Source organism: Stylophora pistillata, chromosome 9, assembly GCF_964205215.1.
Source record: "Stylophora pistillata chromosome 9, jaStyPist1.2, whole genome shotgun sequence".
In the NCBI taxonomy this organism is placed as follows: domain Eukaryota; kingdom Metazoa; phylum Cnidaria; class Anthozoa; order Scleractinia; family Pocilloporidae; genus Stylophora; species Stylophora pistillata.
In genome coordinates, this window is record NC_142527.1 from 17395201 (window position 1) to 17418255 (window position 23055).

General features: G+C 42.3%; 5 protein-coding genes and 2 pseudogenes across 6 annotated transcripts in view; 3 read left to right on the forward strand and 4 right to left on the reverse strand.

Moving 5' to 3' along the window:
* LOC148723568 (uncharacterized) overlaps positions 1–23055 on the reverse strand; it is a 401859-nt gene that overhangs the window by 358533 nt on the left and 20271 nt on the right. The gene's annotated exons all lie outside the window — the stretch shown is intronic.
* On the reverse strand, positions 7–912 carry LOC148723583 (uncharacterized). Its single transcript, XM_088734458.1, has one exon. It carries the CDS (start codon positions 910–912, stop codon positions 7–9), a length of 906 nt encoding a protein of 301 aa, XP_088590584.1.
* Positions 1592–3667, reverse strand: LOC148723584 (uncharacterized; annotated as a pseudogene).
* On the reverse strand, positions 4183–6611 carry LOC148723585 (uncharacterized). Of its 2 annotated transcripts, XR_015992010.1 has the most exons (3): positions 6042–6611; positions 5055–5707; positions 4183–4655 (listed from the first exon to the last, which is right to left on the reverse strand). XR_015992010.1 is itself a non-coding variant. In XM_088734258.1 (2 exons), the coding sequence occupies exons 1-2, from the start codon at positions 5088–5090 to the stop codon at positions 4305–4307; spliced, it is 387 nt and encodes a 128-aa protein (XP_088590384.1). In that variant the 5' UTR covers positions 5091–5814; the 3' UTR covers positions 4183–4304. The 2 variants fall into 2 exon arrangements, 1 of the variants encoding a protein (XP_088590384.1); XM_088734258.1 differs by lacking the exon at positions 6042–6611 and having other exon boundaries at positions 5055–5814.
* On the forward strand, positions 10082–10687 carry LOC148723586 (uncharacterized). The gene has a single exon (XM_088734461.1). The coding sequence runs from the start codon at positions 10082–10084 to the stop codon at positions 10685–10687; it is 606 nt and encodes a 201-aa protein (XP_088590587.1).
* LOC148723587 (uncharacterized) lies at positions 10870–13193 on the forward strand (annotated as a pseudogene).
* Positions 14577–15188, forward strand: LOC111334309 (uncharacterized). Its single transcript, XM_022940010.1, has one exon. The coding sequence runs from the start codon at positions 14577–14579 to the stop codon at positions 15186–15188; it is 612 nt and encodes a 203-aa protein (XP_022795745.1).

Below are 23055 nucleotides of genomic sequence, written 5' to 3' on the forward strand. Positions count from 1 at the left end.
ATAAGTTCAAGAGTCCGAATCCTCATCACAGCGTTCTAGGGGGCAAAGCTTCACCACTGGTCTTCTCATGACGCTCTTTTGTACTTGCACGTCTACCACCCGAACCCTTCCGTCTTCCCCAGGGTGCATTTTAATGATACGTCCCAATGGCCATATTCTCCGAGGGGTGTCCGGTGACATCACAATAACTACATCTCCTTCTTGGAATTTCCCCTGATCCCGAAACCACTTCTGCCTGGGCAACCACTCTCTTAGCCATCGTTGCCAAAAATGGCGAACAAGTTCTTGAACTCTTCTCCAACGTCTGAGGAAAAATGCATTCAGGAAGCAATCGGTGTTAAGCCCATTCGTCACTTCTAAATGCACGGCTCTCGTGGCTAGACTGGTAAATAAACACAAGTATCTTTTGTGACGGGCCTTTGCTCTTCCTTGCTTAGCGTAGAATGGCCTACCAAAGTCAACTGAAGTCTGACTAAAGGCACGTAAGGACTTCCGAGTTCGCAGCTCTGGTAATGGGGCCATGATTTGTTTGGCAGGAACTGCTTTTCTTCGCCGACACGTCATGCATTCTTTTTCCCATTCTTTGATGGCTTCCCTGCCCGAGATTATCCAGTATCTGCTTGAGAGCTGTGCAAGGACTTGATTAGTTCCTCCATGTTGGGCCTTTTCGTGGCTGTCCTTAATGATCAATTTGATTACTCTGTGATTTCTAGGAAGAATTATGGGATGTCGGGTTTCCCATGGTAGGCAGTCTGCATACCTGAGTCTTCCGTCGCACCTAAGTATTCCGTCTTCATCCAATACTGGCTTTAAGGGCGACAAGTTGGACTTTCCAGGCAATTCTCTTCCTGACTTCATTGCACGAATTTCCCCCTGAAATTCTTCTTGTTGAGCGAGTCTGATTAGGTGCATTTCTGAAGTGACAATTTCTTCTGGTTTTAGAGTACCTTTCTTACGTAAAGACAATAGTAAACGACAGTTTCCAGAAAACGATACACTGTTGCGGACACCCTTGTTAGCCTAGTCCAGCTGGAATATCTGTTTGGATCCAAATGATCTTCATTGTGGAGAGAAAGGATCGCTCCTGCACATCTTCCTTGTACTGTTTTCTAACCTCCGTGTCTGGTTCCTCTTCGGCTATAATCTTCCTCTCTGGCCACTCTGTCTCTTCCTGTACCAGAAACGCTGGACCTTTCCACCATTTATCTTCTTCGATGAGTGCAGGGACACTTAATCCTCTTGTCAGTAGGTCAGCTGGATTCTGTTTGGTTGGCACATGCCACCACTGTTCTGGATTGGTCAATGACTGAATTTCACCTACTCGATTCGCCACAAAATGTTTAAATTTCCTGCTCCGTCCACGTACCCAATAGAGCACATTCGTGCTGTCTGACCAAAATAACCATTCACTTTTAGGTATGTTCAGAATGCTTCCGACCCTTTCAGCAAGTCGTAGTCCCACTACAGCAGCCATTAATTCTAGACGAGGGATGCTGATAGCTTGAAGAGGAGCGACTCTTGACTTCGAAGCCACTAGCCTACAGGTGACTGTTCCGTCTTCATACAAGTGCCTTGTGTATGTAGCTGAAGAAAAGATGAGTATACTGGGAATGGAAATAATACACTCATTACACCCTATTAATCACTGCTTTACTTTTTACAAATTAAACTTGATTTTGTATATTTACCTTAATAAGCGATAGAATTCTATTTGAGTAACAATGAACAATAAACATATTTAGTAAAACTATTTTTTTTATGTTCAATTTAAAATGTTTTCATTCCATGTTATGGAATTACAGTTAAGTCAGAACCCTTGCTTTGCCCATTGTTTTTATGTTGGTTTATCCAATTATTTAACTTCTCATATTCCAAAATTGCGAGAAGAGTCCTCTCGAACTATGGGAATGCAGTGTGCTGCCTACCCTCCTCTGGTTTGTTTACAAACACCTTAGCTCTTGAGTGTAGTTCATTGACAATTGTTTCAAAGTCTTTTTGTGACCTGGTGACAGTGTGCTTTCCAGAAGGTCTTCTGACTTCCAATTCTCTGTCTACAGACGATAGTAAGTCTTCAACTGCCTTTACAGCTCTGCTGCATCTGAGGGCTGGGTTTGGGTTAAGATTTGCACCCAGGTTTGCAAACATTTCTTTGTGTAAATGGATGATGTGCTCCATCCTTAAATCAAGAGAAATGTTTTTGCCTGCTCCATCTTTGTTGTTTATTATGCGGTTCCAAATAAGACTGTGTGCTTTTTCTGAGATCGCAATGATTTTGTTTGAGCTAAGAGCTGCAGAGCAGCTAATGCATACTTTGTGTGGCCATGGCTTTTGAATATTAAGAGCATGTACTTCCAACAGCGAACAATTCGTGCTCCATCACCTTCTCTCACTGCATCATTAAAGTTGAAAATCAACATGCCAAGACTGACTTAATCGCACACATGCATAGTTGTACAAGTAGTCTTCTTTTACCTCCTCTTTTTTCACCTTCTTATCATGTTCTTTTGAACTCTTTTCTGACTCTGGTGTAAATGTTATGCCATGAACATTTCTCAAGTGGTTGATAATCGCCCCTTTGTAAATGAAAGGTTTCCCACACTCATTACACGGAAATATTTCTTTTTGTTTGGGTTGTTTAGGCTGATTTAATGTGTTTACTTGTGAAATCAATTCAATATATTCATCTGTTTGCTTTTTCATAATAAATGTTTCTAGTATCGATTTCACATTGCTATATAACCATTGTTGTTTCTCTCTGGGAGAACCGAGTCGTACATCTTCTGGAACCACTTCTGCATCTATTGTTTTCATGTCAAAGTGCGTCATGGCTGCAGCTACAATATATGCAGTGGTTTCGACATCCACAAAGTCCTTGCAATAATTAAAATTATCCTCAACTTTGTGGGTCTTTGCATTAATGCTGTTGCAAACATTCATGTTTGAGCACATCGTTCCTTGATCACAAGCTGATGAAGGCTTCTACAGGATGTCATACAAAATTTGTAAATGTAGAAAATTTTGTAGTAAACTATACTATACCTTTTATTATATTTCAAAGCACAATGATAATAGACATTTCTTTTCTGGCAATAGTCTTCAGGTAGATCAAGTACAGTAGCTAAGAGTCATTGCAATTTTAACATGTGAATTAAAATTGAGTTATAATACGGATTTACGTGGAGGAAATTCATCAATATATTTTATTTGATTTTGTGTAAACAAACTAAAAACAAGTTATTATATCAGGCTATAATAATGTAACAAGGGTTAAAAAACCAGCACATTAAATAGTACAAGTTGACTACAAAATAATTGGATGATCACAGAGTCTTACCTGGTAAATTAAGCGAATTGCATGCCAATCTTCATGTTTTACATCAACTCCTTCAAGTCTCTCATACTTGGTGTCTCCATCACCTCTGGCATCTTTGGCATTTCTTGCCCTTTCTTCCGTCAGTTGATCTCCTCCAAAAAACACACTGTCAGCTACTTCTCTATCTTCTGGAAGTGTTTCCTTTGGTACATATTCAGCATGAATGTGTTCCAATATATCAATCATGTCATCATTAAGGTTTTCATTTTTGAAAAGTATGCCCAAGGGAACCTGAAAGTATTTAATAGCATTAACAGCATTGGCATTTTGCAATATACCAAAGCATTGCTGCATGTTTATATAGTCAAACTAAGTAATCTTAGTGATCAAATGATCACTAAGGTTAGTGCATTGATCAATAAATGAATGAGGCATATAAAAAAAATATGGAAATAATACCTGTACAGACTTCCTTTTCATTTCCCTTGAGCACTGGTGTGGAATATGTCTAACAACAATTTTTTTCAAACATCTTCAGTCTGGAAGATTGTCCACAAGTACTCGTGCAGCCAAAGGGATGAAGTCTTGTAGAAGATGACAATTATCCTCAGGAGAAGGGAGAAATTCAGAATTTTCTACCTCAAGGATGGGTTTTCTTTGATTAATAACGGAAGTCCTTGAGGTAAATGTGACCCTGTCCTGGATAGTGTTTGTGGCAAACCAGTGAATACTTCTGTTTTGACTGTCATTACCCATATGATGAGCTTTAATATACATATCAAGATTGTCACCTATTATTTGGTATCGTTTAGCCTTGTTTACATCATACAAATATTTCAGTTGATCAAAATCAAGTTTGTCCATTGCATCAAATACAGGAATTGTAGGAGAAACAGAGTCTTTAAAGGCTTGTATATCATCTTCAGAAAATCCACATGCAAACAAATGATCTGTTATTGGACAATCACCCTGATCAACGTTCATGTTGGCTTCATGGCAAAATGACACAATCATCTAAGAAGTCCTCCATATCAACAAGATCACTGTGAATGGATTGTGCATCTTCGATAGGATGCTCAGGCAATGTATCACTTTTTACAAATAATATATCTACATCACTGACATTTACAGTTTGGAAACCATCTGGAATTAATTCTTGTTTTATGGCTACTTGTTCATACTCTACAACTTTATTGAGCATTTCATGTAACACATGATCTCTCTCCATTTCATGTTTCCACATCTTGACTGTTGCATCGAAGCTGTTTCCCATCTCATCTAATTTATTTAGAGTACTGCTATGGCTGACTGATATCCCCCAACGATTGGCACGAGCAAACCCCTAAAAAAGAAAAACTATCAGGGAAAATACTACCAATAAGTCAACAACAAGAAACATAATAATTATGCTTTGCCAATTAATTCAAATAGGATTTTTGCAATCAGATGCATATTGTAAATTATCATAGCCCAACGTATAATACTACTTCTGAATGCTTTATATGCTGTCGCATGACATTAGTCTTGATTCGCTACAATTGTTCCTAAAAACCTTGAACCTCTTTCAACATTTCAATTCGGGGGCCAGGCAGGGAAGGGAGGTGGAGGAAGGTGAGGTGATGAAAGTAGAAATGTCATATAAACACTAATATTGCTTAGGGTCCAAGGTATTTTGGCAACGAATGTAGGTAGCTATATTTGTGCCATGTTTATTGTATATGCCACAATACATACACTGTACCTGCTCTTTTGCCCCACTGTGCCATAAAACACCCATTGAAAACCTAATAAGCAAGAGCAGACATCTTTGGGCATCTTGTCTTTAATAGAATGGATTGGACAAGCAATTTCTTATTTGTTTGTTGTTTTTGTAAGTGCCAGGCGCCACCCCGTGTGGGAGACTGGAACTGAGATTAAAGGTTGTTGTGAGCACATGAATAATGTCTGAAGTGTGTTTTTAAACCGGGACTTAATGAATTTCCCACGCCTAGGAATCTCCATGGATGCTGCAAAGATTATTGATAGTGCACAACCACTTAAGTTTGATTGGCTTGGTTTCTTCTTTTGGTTTACTATGCAGCTTTGTAAGCAGCCATATAATGTAGATGCTCTTTCAGACAACTCTTTCTCACTTTTTTGCTCGGAAAAGTTCATCAATTCTTCCACCTTTGTCTTTCTGAGAAGGCTTGGTTCTTTGTCACTACACAAGGCAATGGACTCTTTATTTATCTCACTATAAACCTTTGTCAATAGAGATTCTCTTATTGATTGATGTCTCCAGATAGCATTCGCCACCCCACTGTAGTCTTTATTGGCCTGTTGTCTGATAATGGTTGCATCAATATCTGGTCCGATCACTTTTTTCACTCGGCCTGATGGATAATCTATGCAGACCTAGAAAAAGAAAAATGAAAGAATTAAAAATAAATAACCAACATCCCTGTTAATTTCCCTATTCCCATGTCCAACCAGGTCCCATGCGATTATGACAAAAGATATACATATTATGGCATCTCTAAATATTTAAACAAAGAAATAATTATAATTAATAAAGTAATATTTACAAATAATACATAAATATCTGCAATATCACATATACAAAGACGTAATATTTACACTTGCCAGAAATTCTAAGGTGGTGGCACAGAAGTATTTAAAAACATTCAAAATGGCTTGAGTAAAATGCTCTATAATAAATATATAATTATGAAAATTTTTTGAATCTCACCTCCGTTTGCGATCTTGGTTTCGGATCTTTTGCGTCTAATATATATTTGGATCCAATCGAAGAAGTGGATTATTGCTATATTCTTGCGAGTCAGCTATATTATGGTCTTGAGAAATAAGTTTTCATTTAGTAGTATTTTCTTTGTTCCTGTCGCGAAGCGGTGCGGAGTTCTTCTTTCTTGTTCGGAAGAGGCTAGCTGTTGACGGGGAATCCTTCGCGCATCTCTTCTCTCGAATAGAACTTTCGACATTCACAGCTGTGCTAAATTGTATGCTACATTCTTTACGAAACTGGATGATCTCTTTGTGCTGTTCTAAAACTTTTTTGAATTTTAGAACGGTTCTGTAACACTTCTGGCACAAAACTTGTGAAACTCCAACTATGTCTCGCACTTTATCATCGCGCACAACTTCAAATCGCTTGAGAAAATCACTGTGATTTGGCTGGAAAATATTACATGAGAAGCGACCACTTATTTTGATATTCACATCACATATCCCGCACGAGACGTTAGGACTATTGAAAACCTTTTTGATTGGAGTTCTGCTAACTGTTTGCATATCAACATTTCGAGACGTGAAACTTTGACAAGTTATTCTACAAAAAATTTTACTTTACCACCCCTCCCATTGTATATTTTTTCGTTTACAAATAGAAAATATACCTCCCCTCCCTCTTACTAATCTGTTATAATTATGATCGCCCTCTCCTGATTGGTCGACTCCAAAGTGGTATTATTGACAGATGTCACTCATTTGAATACATGAAAGTGAGGCTCTAAACGCTTTCCACCAGAGGTTTCTCGCTGCTACTCAGCTCGGCTAATCTCGCTGCTTCGCAGCTCGAAAGGATTTGTAAACAGGGAGAAAAAGGAGAGAAAAAGAGAAATCTCTGGAGCCAGGGTAATCAATCATTGGATAACAGCACTGATGAAGCGAGAAAGCGTGTCAGGAAAGAATAGGCCATTTGAGTTCTTCTGGACTGCCAGTTGTGCTCTGTATGCTGTAGTAATTGCCTTTTTGTTATCTAAACGCTGGAAAAAGCGCCTGAGTGAGACAGGAAACAGAAAGAAGGTTAGAAAACTGGAACAAGTTAAAATTGAGTATAAAAAGAAAGTTAAAGAAATAAGAAGGCAAATTTCAATTACAAAGGAAGAAGTTGAGCGCATCAAAGCTAACCAGAAGTTAACAAAGCAGGGAAGGAGAAACAGAGCACTCATAACATTGCAATGTAAAGATACGTCTGTATCGGGACTAAAAAGTTTTATGGAGAAGGGTAAGTATGCACTACGAAAGTTGAAAAAAAGGATATATAAGGAAAAAGAAGCAGGAACAATCAAGATCGCTGAATAACCAGTTTCAGACTGATCCCTCTAGGGTCTATTCTATGTTGAGTGAATTAGCAAAACATGATGAAAACAATGGAAGACCAGTTTACAAGAACAAAGAAAATACGCAACAGGAAAAACAGCTTTTTGATGATGTCGACGAGGCCGCGGGGTTTTGGAGAATTATGGGAGCAAAGGGGCACAGGGTACCCATCAGCGAAATGGCTAACGGAGATCAAAAATGCCATATACAAGCGCATAAGAACATCAACTGAGACAGAGTGGGTGTTAGACACAGATGAAGTGGTTAAAGTCATCAGAAAGCAAAAATTGGTCTTCCCCAGGCCCTGATCGGATAGTAAATTTTTGGTGGAAGAACGCACACTCTCTGCACAAAGATTTAGTGATATGCTTCCAATCGATTGCCAACACAAGAGAGCAATATCCTGAATGGTTTGCTGGTGGGCGAACGACTCTTCTACCCAAACCTGGACCCTTCACTAGTGAAAATCAAAGGCCAATCACATGCCTAAACACGGAGTATAAACTCTTCATGTCGTGTATACTAATGCCCATTGAGAAACACCTGGAAATAAATGGGCTAATGGAAAGTCAACAACGAGGTACGAGAAAGTTTAGTTTAGGTTCGCCAACCGGCAGGGAAACCGCAACAGCTTGCGCCAATTACTGCAGGCCCAGTAAACCCACCCATCCCACCCCAGGGGAGGACATCCATCACACAGTAATCTTGAGCATGGGAAGTTAACGTCTCCTACCCCCCAACCCTGCAGGAGACGGGACCTCCATTTATTCATCCCTATCCGAGAAGACTAGAATATCTAACCATTTCTTGATGTTATAGAAAGGTAGCAAATTCTTCTCAATTATTTTAAGACCATGAGTGTTAGTCTGGCTGGGGCTCGAACCCTCGACCTCCCGCACAACAGTCCAACGCACTATCCATTGGGCTAACTGGGCGGCGGTTCAAGTGGGATTGGCAGTGGGATTGTAGATAATTTACTCATTGATAGAATGGTGGCTTTGGACTGTTATCGGAGGAAGAGAAATCTAAACGCAGCCTGGATCGATGTCAGAAAGGCTTACGACACGATTGACCATCGGTACCTGGTCGAAGTACTGGAAGTACATGGATTCCCAAACTGGTTGATTGCCACTATTAAGAACCTGTGCAGATGCTGGAATACTAGAGTTGCCATAAAGACCAAGAATGGCAACGAGACATCTAACATCATTTGGACAAGCGATTTCTTATTTGTTTACTGTTTTGTAAGAGCCAGGCACCACCCCGTGTGGGGGACTGGAACTAGATTAAAGTGGTTGTGAGCACATGGAATTAATTGGTCGGGAGTGTGTTTTTTAAAACTGGGACTTAAAGAATTTCCCACGTCTAGGAATCTCCATAGTGGTCTTTCGAGCACCGGATACAATAGAATTACATTGTCTTTTGGATTATACCTATGTAGAATTGAAGCATGGCGGAGAAATCGGCGAAATCGCAGATGAAAGTGTCAGATATGGAGGAGCGAAGCGAAATCGAGACACGTGAAAGGAACCTGCCGTGGTATTTGAGCGATTACACCGAAGTCCCCGGTCAAAAGAAACTCCGACAATCGAAGAACAGAAAAAAATCGATGCGAGGAAATTTGACATGGAAGATGAATATCATAAGGGAGTACCTCAAGGAACAAAAAGACCGTAAGTTAATTGAGCTTGCATGTACTCAACTAAATCGGGCATGGGATCAATTGATCGAGAATCATGGAGAATTTCAAACCTTGTGTGGTAATGATGAGGAACTGCAGGAAGCAGATACATGGTTATTGGAGTCCCAAGCACTTGTAGAGGAATTGATTTGTAAAACTGTTGAGTATCGTGAAGTCAAAACTCACGCTAGTGAAACGGTCTCAAAAGCTCACATCGAGCCAGAAGCAGCTAAAATTTGGACGGAACAAACCGAAAACTGTTCAATCACCAGCCTGGGTCGCAAAAGCAAAAAAAGTAGCAGCAAAGGGACCTCTTTTGAGTCCCGAGAATGTGCAAGAAGCAGCGGCTAGGGAAGCTGATTTAGCTAAACTGAAAGTGAAGCAACTTAAAGAAAAAGCTCAACTGGAAGCTAAGATTGCAGCACAGAAAGCTCAGTTTGAAGCAGAACTAGTAATTCAAGAAGCTGAACACGAGGCAGGTAGGAAGGAAATTGAGGCATTACTGTTAAAAAAAGAGTTTGATGAATATAGTTCATCTGATCGCATGAAAGATTTTGAGGATAACTCAGTGGGAGGGGATAATGTAAAGATTGAGACAACGCCCCAGGTCAAGCAAGAAGATGTACCCATGAGTGATATTAAGGACTCCAAAGAGAAAGTTAAGAAATGGTTGAAAACAGTGAGCCCTAAGGAAGAGGAAACGGACGAAGAGAAAGAGAATGACACTTCTAAGCATTTACTTGGCAAAGAAAGAAATGTGGGTTTCTCACAGTCTGTCTTTTCAAAGTCAGCAATGATGACTTTACTCCCTAAACTTAACTTACCAGCATTTGATGGAGATCCTTGTGCGTGGCCAAACTGGTATGGAATGTTTAACGCTTTAGTGCATGATCAACCACTTTCCAAAACACAAAAAAATGATCTATCTCAAAGGATCAGTTAAAGGAACTGCTGAAAAAGCCATAGCTGGGATGTTTTTTGATGGTACAATGTATGAAAAGGCCATTGCAGAGTTAACTCAACGATTTGGAAACCCCACCCTTATTTCAAAGTCTCTGATCAATAAGTTTCTGGAGATACCAGCAGTTCAGGATGAAAACACGTCAAGTTTGAGATTGTTTGTTGACAACTTGCACACCATTGTGAGAACACTGAAGACTTATGGTCATGAAGTAGATTTACTAGCAGCAGCTAATTTGCAGCAGATTGTTACAAAGTTGCCTCCGAAAATGGCTGTTAGGTGGAGCAGGCGAAAGTTAGAGCTGCAGCCAAAGGAGGTTGACCTTAACAATCTTGATGAGTGGCTGAGAACAGAGGTTCAAGTCCAAGAGATGGCTTTTGGTTTTGCCAGTACTAAGGAGAATTCTGCACAAGAGAAACCCAAGGCAAATTCAAACAAACCCAAGTGGTTCAAGAAAAAGAAGGATGTGTGGAATAACACTCATGCAAATTCAGGAGTGAAAGTGGAATGTTTTGTGTGCAGGGTAGAACATGTACTGACATCATGCGAGACTTCGAAGTTAGCTGTAAATGAACGATGGGAATTAGCAAAAAAGTTGGGTCTGTGCTTTTGTTGCCTTAAAAGAGGACATTGAATTGAACGTTGCTCGCTGAAAGGAATGTGTCCAGTGGAAGGATGTTTGCGAAGACACCACCCACAACTTCATGCGGTCATAGTGCCGGCACAGTTAAATCCAACGGCTGAGGCATTCCATCCCCCACAAGCAGCTGCAAGAGAAACATCAGCAACTGGTACGCAAACTAATCATACGAAAGTGTACCATGCCCCTGAAGAGTAGCCCTGCAGATGATACCCGTAATTCTGGAAAGGAAAAATGGAATAAAGATCAGAGCAAACGCCTTTCTTGATGGTGGTTCTGGATCGTCCTACCTAAAGGAGGAGATCGCTGATATATTGGGTTTGGACGCTGAGTGTAAACTACTACGTGTGGCTGTTTTTGGAGTAAAGTCAATTGTGACAGATAGCAAAACTGTAACTGTGCACCTAGAAAGTATAGATGGGAGCGTTAAGAAGTGTGTATTTCTGTGGACAACCTCCAAAATTTGTGAAATGACAGCAGTTGACTGGTCACCCAAGTTAAGGAAACTAGACCATCTTCGTGATTTGGAGATAGAGAAGCCAGTTGAACATCAAGAAGTCGATGTACTGATTGGAAGTGCTTATTATGAGGAACTGCTTCTACCACTTGAACATCATACAGGAAAGCGAGGGGAGCCTGTAGGGATAAAGACAGCACTTGGATGGACAATTGTTGGACATGTCTCAGAAATAGCAAACGATGGTAATATTGCTAACCATGTCTACACATTCCATGCAACCTTTACTCCGGAAATGAGGGCCGATGAGTTGATGCGGAAGACGTGGGATGAAGAATGCTAGGAATCACTAACCAAAACAAGCCCTTGACTGCAGAAGAGGTGCTTGCTACTCGCAAGGTGGCAAGTCGAGGTGTTACACCGAGGGATGTTATGAAGTGGCAATTCCATGGCAGGACGATGAACCGCTGTTGTATTGCAACAGGAATACTGCTGAGGACTGGCTCAACTCTCTTGAGAAGCACTTACAACGAAGGCCGGACGTTGCCGAGAAATATTGTCAGTGATGGAAGCAAATGAAGCCAAGGGTTACATCCGGAAACTGGAGCCAGGAGAAATTGATGATGGCCCAAGTTGGTACCTACCTCATTTTCCCGTAGTAAGAGAAGACAAAGAGACTACCAAAGTGAGGATAGTGTACGGTTCAGCAGCCAGATACGGTGGAGTAAGCCTTAATGATACCATGTTGGCTGGACCAAAACTGCAGCAAGATGTCTTTGATGTGCTATTGCGTTTCCGCAGTAATCCGGTAGCCCTGGTTGTGGATCTGACGGAAATGTTCTCGCAAGTCATCATGGCAAAGAAAGATACACGGTACCTATGAGGCACGATCCTCGCAGTAGATAGCGCTATTTAAGCAATAGCGAAAAATCAGACCTGAAAAAAATCAGGCCTGTACGGGACTCGAACCACTGACCTCTGCGATACTAGTGCAGCGCTCTACCAATTGAGCTAACAAGCCAACTGAGAGCAGGCCGTTAAGTTGATTCGTAATGAACCCGTGAAAGTGATAAATGAGATAGAATAAATATATGAAAATCATATATTTTGAACTGCGGTATTTGATACGTATGAGGCACAATCCTCGCAGTAGATAGTGCTATTTAAGCAATAGCGAAAAATCAGACCTGAAAAAAATCAGGCCTGTACGGGACTCGCACTAGTATCGCAGAGGTCAGTGGTTCGAGTCCCGTACAGGCCTGATTTTTTTCAGGTCTGAATTTTCGCTATTGCTTAAATAGCGCTATCTACTGCGAGGATCGTGCCTCATACGTATCAAACACCGCAGTTCAAAATATATGATTTTCATATATTTATTCTATCTCATAGACGGTACCACCGCTTCCTGTGGCGAGGTTTACACTTCTCAAAACCTCTTGAAGTCTATGAAGCAATGAGATTAATGCTTGGTGATCGTGCTTCACCTTACTTAGCCCAGTACGTTGTGCGACAACATGCAGAAGATAATAGAGATAACTACCTGCTAGCAGTAAACATTATCCTATTACAGATGTACATGGAGGACATTATGACCTCATTGGAGACGGATGATGAAGTGATTGAAGCTCGAGACCAGCTTAGAGAGATGCTTTGCAAGGCAGGCTTCAAAATATGGCGTTGGAGTAGTAAAAGGCCAGAGGTACTTACTTACCTGTGGAAGATCGTGTGGCAAATGTTAAGATTGAGGAGTCTGAACTACCTTGCATGAAGGCGTTAGGACTGCAATGAAATGCTGAGACGGATATGTTTACTTTCAAATTGAACCCCCCTCAGGATGTTGTCTATACGAAGCGGGGGTTCTTAAAGAAACTAGCCATGCTGTTTGACCCATTACAGATGCTAGCACCATTCACAGTTAGTGCCAGGATGGCTATGCAGGAGACGTGGTTACTGGATTTTGGTTGGGATGATGAGTTCCCCAGTAACTTAAAGAAGACGTGTCAAGAATGGTTCAGTCAGTTACCTGAACTTTCTGGAGTATAAGTTCCAAGGTGCTATCGTGTTGCTGAGAAAATTGTTGAAGACACCTCTATCCATACTATGGTAGATGCATCGTCGTTAGCCTTTTCTGCTGTAAGTTATGTGCGGCATAAATATGAAGATGGAGAAGTGACTGTGCGATTTATTGCAGCTAAAGCGAAGGTCGCACCTACGAAGGCGACATCAGTTCCAAGGATAGAACTAATGGCGGCAGTGTTGGGTCGTAGACTGGCGAGGAAGGTGTCAGAGCTGTTACAGATACCTTTTGAGAACTGTACACTATGGACAGACAGTAAGGACGTCATTTTCTGGTTTCAGGGTCAATCGAAAAGGTATAAGACCTTTGTTGCCAACCGAATATCAGAGATCCATCAGAAGTCTAGTCCCAGACAATGGTGATATGTCCCCACCGATTTGAACTGTGCAGATGATGCAACTCGCGGGCTACACGCAAAGGTGCTGACAAGTGAACATCGCTGGTTTAGAGGACCTGAATTCCTGAGTGAGCATGAAGGTGCCTGGCCTCAAGGAAAATGCAGTGTTTGTAGAACGTTCAGAAGAATGTCTCGCTGAGATAGTCAAACCGATAATGCAATAGAGATTTCACAACTATTGATGAATCCACTAAAGTATTCTAGTTGGAACTGACTCAGAAGAGTCACAGCATGGGTGAGACGTTTTGCTAATTCGTTGTTGGCCAAAGTAAAGAATAAACAAGGCAACCCTTTAGATGTTGTTACCAGGAGCAGACTTACATTGACACCAACTGAAATAGACAGAGGTGGAAAACTGTGGGTGAAACAAGCACAGGAAGAAAGATTTCCTGAAGAGATAAAAGATCTGATTGGAGGAAAAGAAGTCAGAAGACAGAGCCACTTGAAACTTCTTACCCCTATTGTGGATGAGCAAGGTATATTGAGAGTCGGAGGACAATTGGACCGAGCAGAACTATCTTACGATGCAGTATACCCCTTGATCTTACCAAAGAAACATCACATCACCCAATTAATTGTTGCAGACATTCATAACCGTTGCCAACATGCGGGTGTCAACCACGTGCTAGCTCAGGTACGAAACTGATACTGGGTTATAGATGGTTGACAGGTGGTGAAGAATTGGGACAAAGAATGTAAGATGTGTGAGAGAAGACGTGTACAGCCATCAGTGCAGATCATGGCACCACTTCCAAGGACAAGAGTTGGAACAACGATGAGAGCATTTGCAAAGTGCTGTATTGATTACGCTGGCCCCTTCACGACCAGGATTACTCGAAGAGTTTCTGCTAAAAGATATTTGTGCCTGTTTATGTGCTCAGCAACCAGAGCGGTGCATCTAGAAATGGCATGTTCATTGAGCACCACAGATTTCCTGAATGCGTTCAGCTGAATGGTAGCCACCAGGGGAAGACTGGAAGAAGTTACAAGTGACAATGGGACAAACTTTGTAGGAGCAGAGAGAGAGCTCAGAGAACTTGTTCAAGCAATGGACCAGGAACAGATCACGGGTGATGTTGGCAATGATGGGATCAAATGGAATTGGAATCCTCCATTGGGGTCGCACTTTGGAGGGGTGCTTGAGTCGCTGGTTAAAGTAGCTAAGAAAACTCTGAAAGCAATAGTTGGAAATGCTAGGCTAACCAATGACGAGCTGCACACTGCTATCAAGGAAGTAGAAGCATTGATGAACTCGAGACCATTGATATATGAAGGAGCTGACCCGCGAGAAGAGCCAGTGTTGACACCTAACCACTTCCTAATTGGGCATCTAGGAGGACAACTAGCACCTCAAGTTGCTGATGACTTCGCGTTTAATCCCAGGAACCATTGGAGACTGATTCAAAATCTGGTGAGATTGTTCTGGAAGTGCTGGAGAGAAGAGTATCTCTCAACACTTAACACCCGAGAGAAATGGAGAGAGGCCAAAGAAAACCTGAAGGTTGGGGATGTAGTGCTTGTTGTTGATCAGAATGCTCCACGCGGTCAGTGGCATCTGGGTTGAGTGGAAGAGGTGTTCCCAGGTCAGGATGGACAGGTGTGCGTCGTCCAAGTGACCACAGGGGGCCAGAAGTTTATACGCCCAATAACTAGGCTGTGCCCGTTGAATGTCGCTGGCCAGTCAGAGTACAAGCCCTAGAGAGAAGAGCTGAGGACCCGGAGCTGCTCTTGGGGGGGGGGGGGGGGAGAGGATGGACATGGGATTTCTTATTTGTTTGCTGTTTTGTAAGTGCCAGGCACCACACCATGTGGGGAACTGGAACTAGATTAACTAGATTAAAGTGGTTGTGAGCACATGGAATTAATTGGTCAGGAGTGTGTTTTTTTAAAACCGAGACTTAAAGAATTTCCCACGCCTAGGAATCTCCATCATTAGTTTCGAAAGAGGGTTACCACAAGGGGATACTCTGTGCCCCAGATTGTTTACATTGTGTCTAAATCCCTTGGCATGCAAACTTGCAGCGACAGAGGGGTACAAGATGTCGAAACCAATCAACGCTAAAATTACAGATGTATTGTATATTGATGACTTGAAAGTTTATGCTCAATCTGAAAGTAAACTCAGCTGTGTATTGAAGAACACTAACAGTTGCATGAATAATATTGACCTACAGCTAAACCCCAAGAAGTGCAATGTAATCCATGTAAAACGAGGTGAGATACACGAAACCCACTGAAAGTCAGCGATACAGTAGTGGTACAACCTCTGGAAGAAGATTCACAGTACAAGTTTCTGGGAATCTTTGAGAATGTGAGCCAGGAAGAGAAGAACACTGGAGTGTGCTGAAAAGACATATCTACAATGTTTGTCAGTAATTTGGTTGAGTCCATTGTCAGATGTCATTCGTGAGGTTGCCTCTAATGAGTATGCCCTAACGGTCCTTAAGTAACCCATGTGGACGCAGCACTGGCCGCTGACAGAACTAAGGAGGACTGATCGGGAAGCACGGAAAATCCTGGTAACAAATGGAGGAAAATAACCAGCCTCATTAAGCGCTTTATTGTACGTGTCGAGGAAGAAAGGTGGACGTGGCCTGCAGTCCGTAGAGGGAGAATGCAAGATCGCGAAGATTAAGGCAGTAATGAAACTGTACTCAATCAGTGACCCTAGTATGAAAGCTGTAAGAGAGTTTGAAGAGTGCACTGCTGCGTTGGGATATCAGTCACTCATTACTGAGGCCCTGAGGTTTAGTGAAGAACTTGGACTGACCTTGATGCTTGTATACCCGGAACCAGTGTTATGTGAAGCTGATGGAGAGGAGGCGATTGCAACAAAGGCAAAGCAGCTGCTGATATCAAAGTATGGAAAACAGTTGTTGAAGATAGTACGTGACAAAGCATGGCAAAGAAAGTTGCATACAACAAGATGGAATGATGATAGTGTGTGCAATAAGAACTGCTTTTCATGGTTAAGCGATTGGACGTCATGCCCAACGCACGTTGTGGCCGGCATGTATGAGCTGTATGAACAGCTTCTACCAACGAAGTTATACCAAGTTAAGAAGATTATTATCGGGATGTTCAGCCCTCGCCCAAAACAAGTATTTGGCAAGACACAACAATGCGCTGAAAGTACTGTATTTTGAGTTTCTACGAGAGCTACAACTGGTTGAAAGTCTTCCTGCATGGTATTCGCCAATCAAGCCTAAACCAGAATACGTCTCGGAGGATGTCCAAGCGTTGTGGGACATACCAACTTATGGGGAGAACCAGGAACTGCAAGCTAACAGAATCGATGCAAAGATAGTGAACCATAAAAGTAAGGAAGTAGTAGTCTTGGAGAGGAGTTGTCCATGGATTGAGAACAGAGGAAAGAAAGATGAAGAGATGTCAGTAAAGTATGGTCCACTATGATGGGAGTTACAAGAACGGTACCCTGGATACACAGTCCAGCAGCACAATATTATCATGGATGTGCTTGGGGGTTGGTCAAGGACTATGGAAGAGGGATTATGGAAGTTGTTGGGAAAAAAGACAAAAGATGTGCTATGAAACATGCAGAAGTCTGTATTATCAAGTACGTTGAACATTGCGAGGACATTTGAGATCATAACATGAACAGTAAAACTACAAAAGAAACTTGTGAAACGTTGAATATGATAAAAACATTATATAAACATGAAGTTTATTCCCACGTATGAATATCAATTTGAAGGATAGTTTTAAACATTGAAGGAAATTTAAATATTGAGTTCCGTATATTAGAAGATTAATCGACTTATGTAGAGAATTTAGTTTATAAGTTTAACAGTAATCTTATTCACAGTACGTGATTTACCGTATTTCTTCACCTATAAGCCGATCTCGGCTATAAGCCGAGACCCTGACTTTCAGGGTCTTTACGCTACACTCAAGCTGCCCAAAAAAAAAGGTAAAACCATCGGCTATAAGCCGAGAGCGAAATTATTGATTGTAACTGGCCATTTGAGCAAGCGAACCTCACGGAAAACATAAGAAATTGACTCACTAAACACAAAACCTAATGAATTACAATAAACACAAAAGAAAAAAAGCGAACCAATCAAGAGATATGAATATCAATTGATCCAACGAACTGTATAAATACTACCACGCGACAACAGATTAACCACAACAACAATAATAATCTCAGTTAAACGTTTCAAAGTATCAATCTATCGAGTATACCTTTCGTCGCTGTCACTTTTTATCATCATGCCTAAAGCACGCCGTTCCTCGTATAGTATGGCTTTCAAGATAAAAGTTATCGCGGAAGCTGAAGCGGTAGAAAACAACTCGGAAATCGCTCGAGAATATGGACTAAGCGAGTCCATGGTACGACGCTGGAGAAGAGACCAGGCGACTATTCTTTCCGGAGAGCTGAAGATGTCTGCAAAACGTGCGACGATGGGCCGTTTCACTCCGAAATATCCCGAACTAGACCAGCAAGTGATGGAGTGGTTTTCACAGCAAAGAGAACAAGGTTGGTATTTACTTTTCTGTCTAAAATTTTAAGAGTTTTTGAAGAGTTGAATGATATCGTCTTTCAGTGCGTGGGAAACAGAGACTTTGATTGGTCAGAAATATGTTGTTGTCATGACAATTTCATAACATGTCACGAAAAGAGTGCTGCAGTCACGAATCTACGGTTATCTCGCAGCAAAATAAGATTGTTATTTTATTTTTCGTAGGTATTGCGGTGAGTGGATTGATCCTTCGCCTTAAAGCTAAAGAGCTCTCCGATGATCCTGCTTTCAAAGCTTCCCGTGGATGGTACGAGAAATGGAAACGACGCCACTCGGTCAGCATGCGAACCAAAACAACTCTGGCCCAGCGATTGCCCGCCGATCTCGAAGAGAACATTGTGTGCTTTCATCGCTTCGTCATTGCAGCAAGAAGACGCGCCGACTACCCTTTATCCCGCATCTACAACATGGATGAGACACCCATGCGTTTTGAGCTGCCATCGAACCGAACACTGGAATTCAGTGGAAGCCGAACAGTGCCAGTAAAATCTTGCGGAGCGGAAAAGCGGAGCTTCACCGTCGTTCTTGCTGTTGCTGCCGATGGAGCAAAGGTGCCACCGAAAGTCATCTTCAAAGGCGTCCGTACACCGAGAGATCTGGTTGTGCCGCATCCTCTTCGTGTTTCCTTCCATAAGAAAGGGTGGATGGATGAACAGGGCATCCGAGAATGGATTCGACAGAGTTTGCCCCGTGCCGAGCGTTCCCTTTTGGTGTGGGACTCATTCCGAGCTCACTTGACCGATTCCGTGAAAGATGACCTGAAGCAGCGAAACATTGACGTCGCAGTTATCCCTGGTGGCCTAACCCCGGTTGTACAGCCCTTGGATAAGTGCCTAAACAAGCCATTTAAAGATAATGTGCGCCGAAAGTACTTGGCGTGGATGACATCTGGGCCATTTGAGTTTACCCCAGCTGGGAAGAAGAAGGCGCCAAGCAGAAATCTTGTCCTCAGGTGGATCAAGGAAGCATGGGCAGAGATACCCGAAGAGATGGTTGTCAAATCCTTCAAGACCTGCGGTATTTCCAATGCCTTGGACGGAACAGAGGACGACGTGGTCTACTCTGAGGAAACCCCAGAAGTAGATGATGAATACATAGAAGAGAACGAGTTCGACACAGACAGCGAAAACGAAACGGATGGCGAGTAAACCATTGGGTTGAAAGCCCTTGCACGTATCCGTCAAACGGCTCCTTTAGGAGCCACCAATTTCATAAAAGTGAATAACCAATATTCAGAAGTTATTTTTGTTGTGTTTTATTACTTCTGCTTCATTGCTAACTTGACTACAAGCCGGGGGGGTAAAGTTATTCAGCAACTGTATATTTTTAAAATGTAAAACCCTCGGCTATAAGCCGAACCCCGTTCTCCGTGAAAAATCTCCCAAAATTTTGGGTCGAAAACTGAAAAAATCGCTCGGCTTATAGGTGAAGAAATACGGTAGTTGTTATGTATATTAATAATAGATTGTAATTTAGCGATGGTATATTAGTATTAGTTGTATCTTAAATATCTTTCCATGCTAGCAAATAGGTTTTTATATTTTTTTATAAGTGCAATGATGTGTAGTTTCATGGGTTACGCTGTGCGCCCTATGAAACTTTCTTCCTGGCATGCTGAAGTTCAATAAACTGCATCATAATAATAATAATAATAATTAGACGTTCAAGCTACATAGATTTCTGGAATGGTTTTGCGTCTCGATAGGGAAACTCTCTAGGAGCTGGAACACAGGAATCGTCACGGAAACTAAGCAAGGCTACGAGAGTCCAGAGATTACCCAATTCAAGAAGGGTCTGCCACAGGGTGATTCTCTTTGTCCAACATTGTTTACCCTGTGACTCAACCCTATTGCTTGGAAGTTGAGAGCCACAAACAGTTACAAGTTATCAAAACCGATCTCCTGTAAGGTCACACAGCTGCTATGTATTGACGATTTGAAGATGTATGCATCATCGGAAAGCAATTTAGAAAGAGTCATGGGAATCGTAAAGGGAGGAATGGACTGCATTGGATTGAAATGGAATGAGAAAAAATGTGCGGTAGTGCATGTGAAGAGAGGGTGCGTAAAACAAATGGTGAACATGGAGATTGACGAGCTCCTTAACTGTGGTCACACGGTGTCAGGAGTGGGATCCTGTGAAGACATTGGATCCTCCAGGAGAAGCATTTAACATGTTAGGATATACCTTTTAACCAGGAAGAGTAGGGGGAGCAAATAAAGCTCAATTATATTGAAGATTCGCAAACAACATGGCCGATCGATTCAAACCACCTTCCATGGATTGGATCACTCTGGGGGGCATTCACAAGTGTTTCAAACTCTTCCATTAAAAAATCAGACTCATTTTCGCAGGAACACTAGACAAAGTTGAAGCTGCAAAAAAGGTGAGATTGCTGCTGTTATGGATTGGCAACAAAGGCCTCGAAATCTACAATATGACCATGTGGGCCAGCGATGGCAACAACCTCAAAATCGTGTCAGTTATGGCGGCGCTTGAAGCTTATACAAGGCCCCAAAGTAATCAGAACCTTACCCCTCAACTACAATGCCTAAAGCAGGGAGACAGACCATTTGAAGAACTCGTAACTGAAATGTGGTTAATAATAGAAGATGGCGGATACAATCCTGCCGTTAAAGAAAGTACCCTCCGAGACACACTAGTATTTGGCGTGACATCTGATAAAGTACGCAAAGATGCGTTAGCATTCGGCAACGAGCTAACCTTTAAGCAAGTCTATGACCTAGCAAAGGTTGAGGAAAGCACTAAAGCACATGTGAAAATAATTAGCAAAGGCAAAGAGAACCCAGACCTTCACTCAGTTGATAAAAGACCCGCCTGTCCGACCATAGTTAATAGAGGGGACCCTCTATTAACTATGGTCCGACCCAACTAAAAACACTTTCACATACCAAACCACCTACCACGACCAAAGCCAAAGAGATCCTCCAGGCAGAAGACCTCGCCGATTCCAGTTCAAATCAAAAGGGTGCTTCAGAAACACCCCTGACAAACCAGCAAGTTGCCCTGCAAAAAATTTCAAAATGCAAGCACTGCAGAAAGACCGGCCACTATGCTAGAGTGTCCATGCCACAACGCCTCCAAAAGGTTCATCAAATCCTGAGTAGCCCAGAGTATCGGGCCCAAGACATCCATCTAGAGGATGAGTATCCCCACAAGGAAGGTTACGCATACACTCGTGATGAAAGCTCAGACGAGGAAACTAGCGACACAGAACCCATTACTGTGTTCCTCGGAACTCTCACTTCAGCAAAGGGCCAACAAACCCAAGGAATTTCACTTAATGCCATCAATAGCCACCCAGACAAAATCTTTCCCAAAGTCATGATTAATGGACGCCATGACATGGGCCTTAAAATAGATAAGGGAGTGGATGCCTGCATAATCACCACCACAGACCTCCAACACTTCCCCTGCTCAATCGCCATCGCTCCATGCATTAACGTTCTTAGAGGCTACGGAGGTTCTGAGATAACCTTGGAGTCGCCACATTAAAAGTCTCTTTCAAGGACAAGACAGCCGATATCAGATTCAACATGAAGTCCACCCAGCCCCATGAAGTCCACCCATGCAGGGGTGCCGACAGAGCCAAGACCTTGGAGTAATATCAACAAATTTATATGAAGTTAGCACCATCTCCCCAACCAAGACTGAAACGGAGGCACAACGTGGTCAGCTATCCAAACTAACTGTCCTGGAAGAATACCAAGATTGCTTTGACAAGCTGGGCTGCTTCCCAGGAGAGAAGTACCACATTCAGCTAACTGACCACCCCGTTCCAGTACACATACCACCCTTATGCAAAGAGGAACTCAGCAACATGATTGCTGACGGCGTCATCACAGCCATAACCGAAACAACTGACTGGGTAAACTCAATCGTATGTAACATCAGAGAAACCTGGTTAGCTCAAGGGATAGAGCACTGGACTGTTGTGCGGCAGGTCGAGGGTTCAAGCCCTGGCCGGACAACACTCAGGGTCTTAAAGTAATTGAGAAGACTTTGCTTCCGTTCTATAACATCACGAAATGGTTAGATATTCTAGTCTTCTCGAATAGGGACGAATAAATGGAGGTCCCATCTCCTGCAGGGTTTGGGTAGGAGACGTTAATTTCCCACAGACGAGATTACTGTGTGATGGATGTCCTCCCCTGGGGTGGGATGGTTGGGATATTGGGCACACTTCATTTGGAGCCTCGCTCTGTTGTGTGACCCTCACCACACTTTGGTGAAAGTGATAATTTAAATTAAACTCCCGAGGGCAAGAGAAAGATCAGACTTTGCCTTGACCTCAAGGACCTCAATAAGAACATACGCCGAGAGCATTATTACACCCGCACCATCGATGAACTCCTCCTGCAGCTACATGATAAGAAGTTCTTTTCTGTGATCGACACGAAGAAAGGTTATTGGCATGTAGCCCTAGACCACGAGTCAAGTTTGTTGTGCACGTTTAACACCCCCTTCAGAAGTTACCATTTCAAACGTTTACCTTTTAGGGTTAAGCTCTCCCAAGACATCTTCCAATGCAAGCTCGATGAAGTTTACAGGGGCATCCTCAATGTAATCGGATTGCAGATGACATTGTCGTATGCGGTTCAACCGAAGCAGAGCAGGATCAAGCCTCCCGCGAAATGCTCAAGGCCACTCATAAACACAATGTCAGCCTAAATTCTGTAAAGCTGCAGTTCAGGCAGACACAAGTCACCTTCTATGGACACACCCTGACAGAGAATGGGATCCACCCAGCAAAAGTAGAAACTTGAGGCAATTCACAACATAAAGAGCCCATCAAACATAGGGGAGCTTCAGACTATTTTGGGCATGGTCACTTACCTGATCCATTTCTTGACAAAGTTGGCAGAC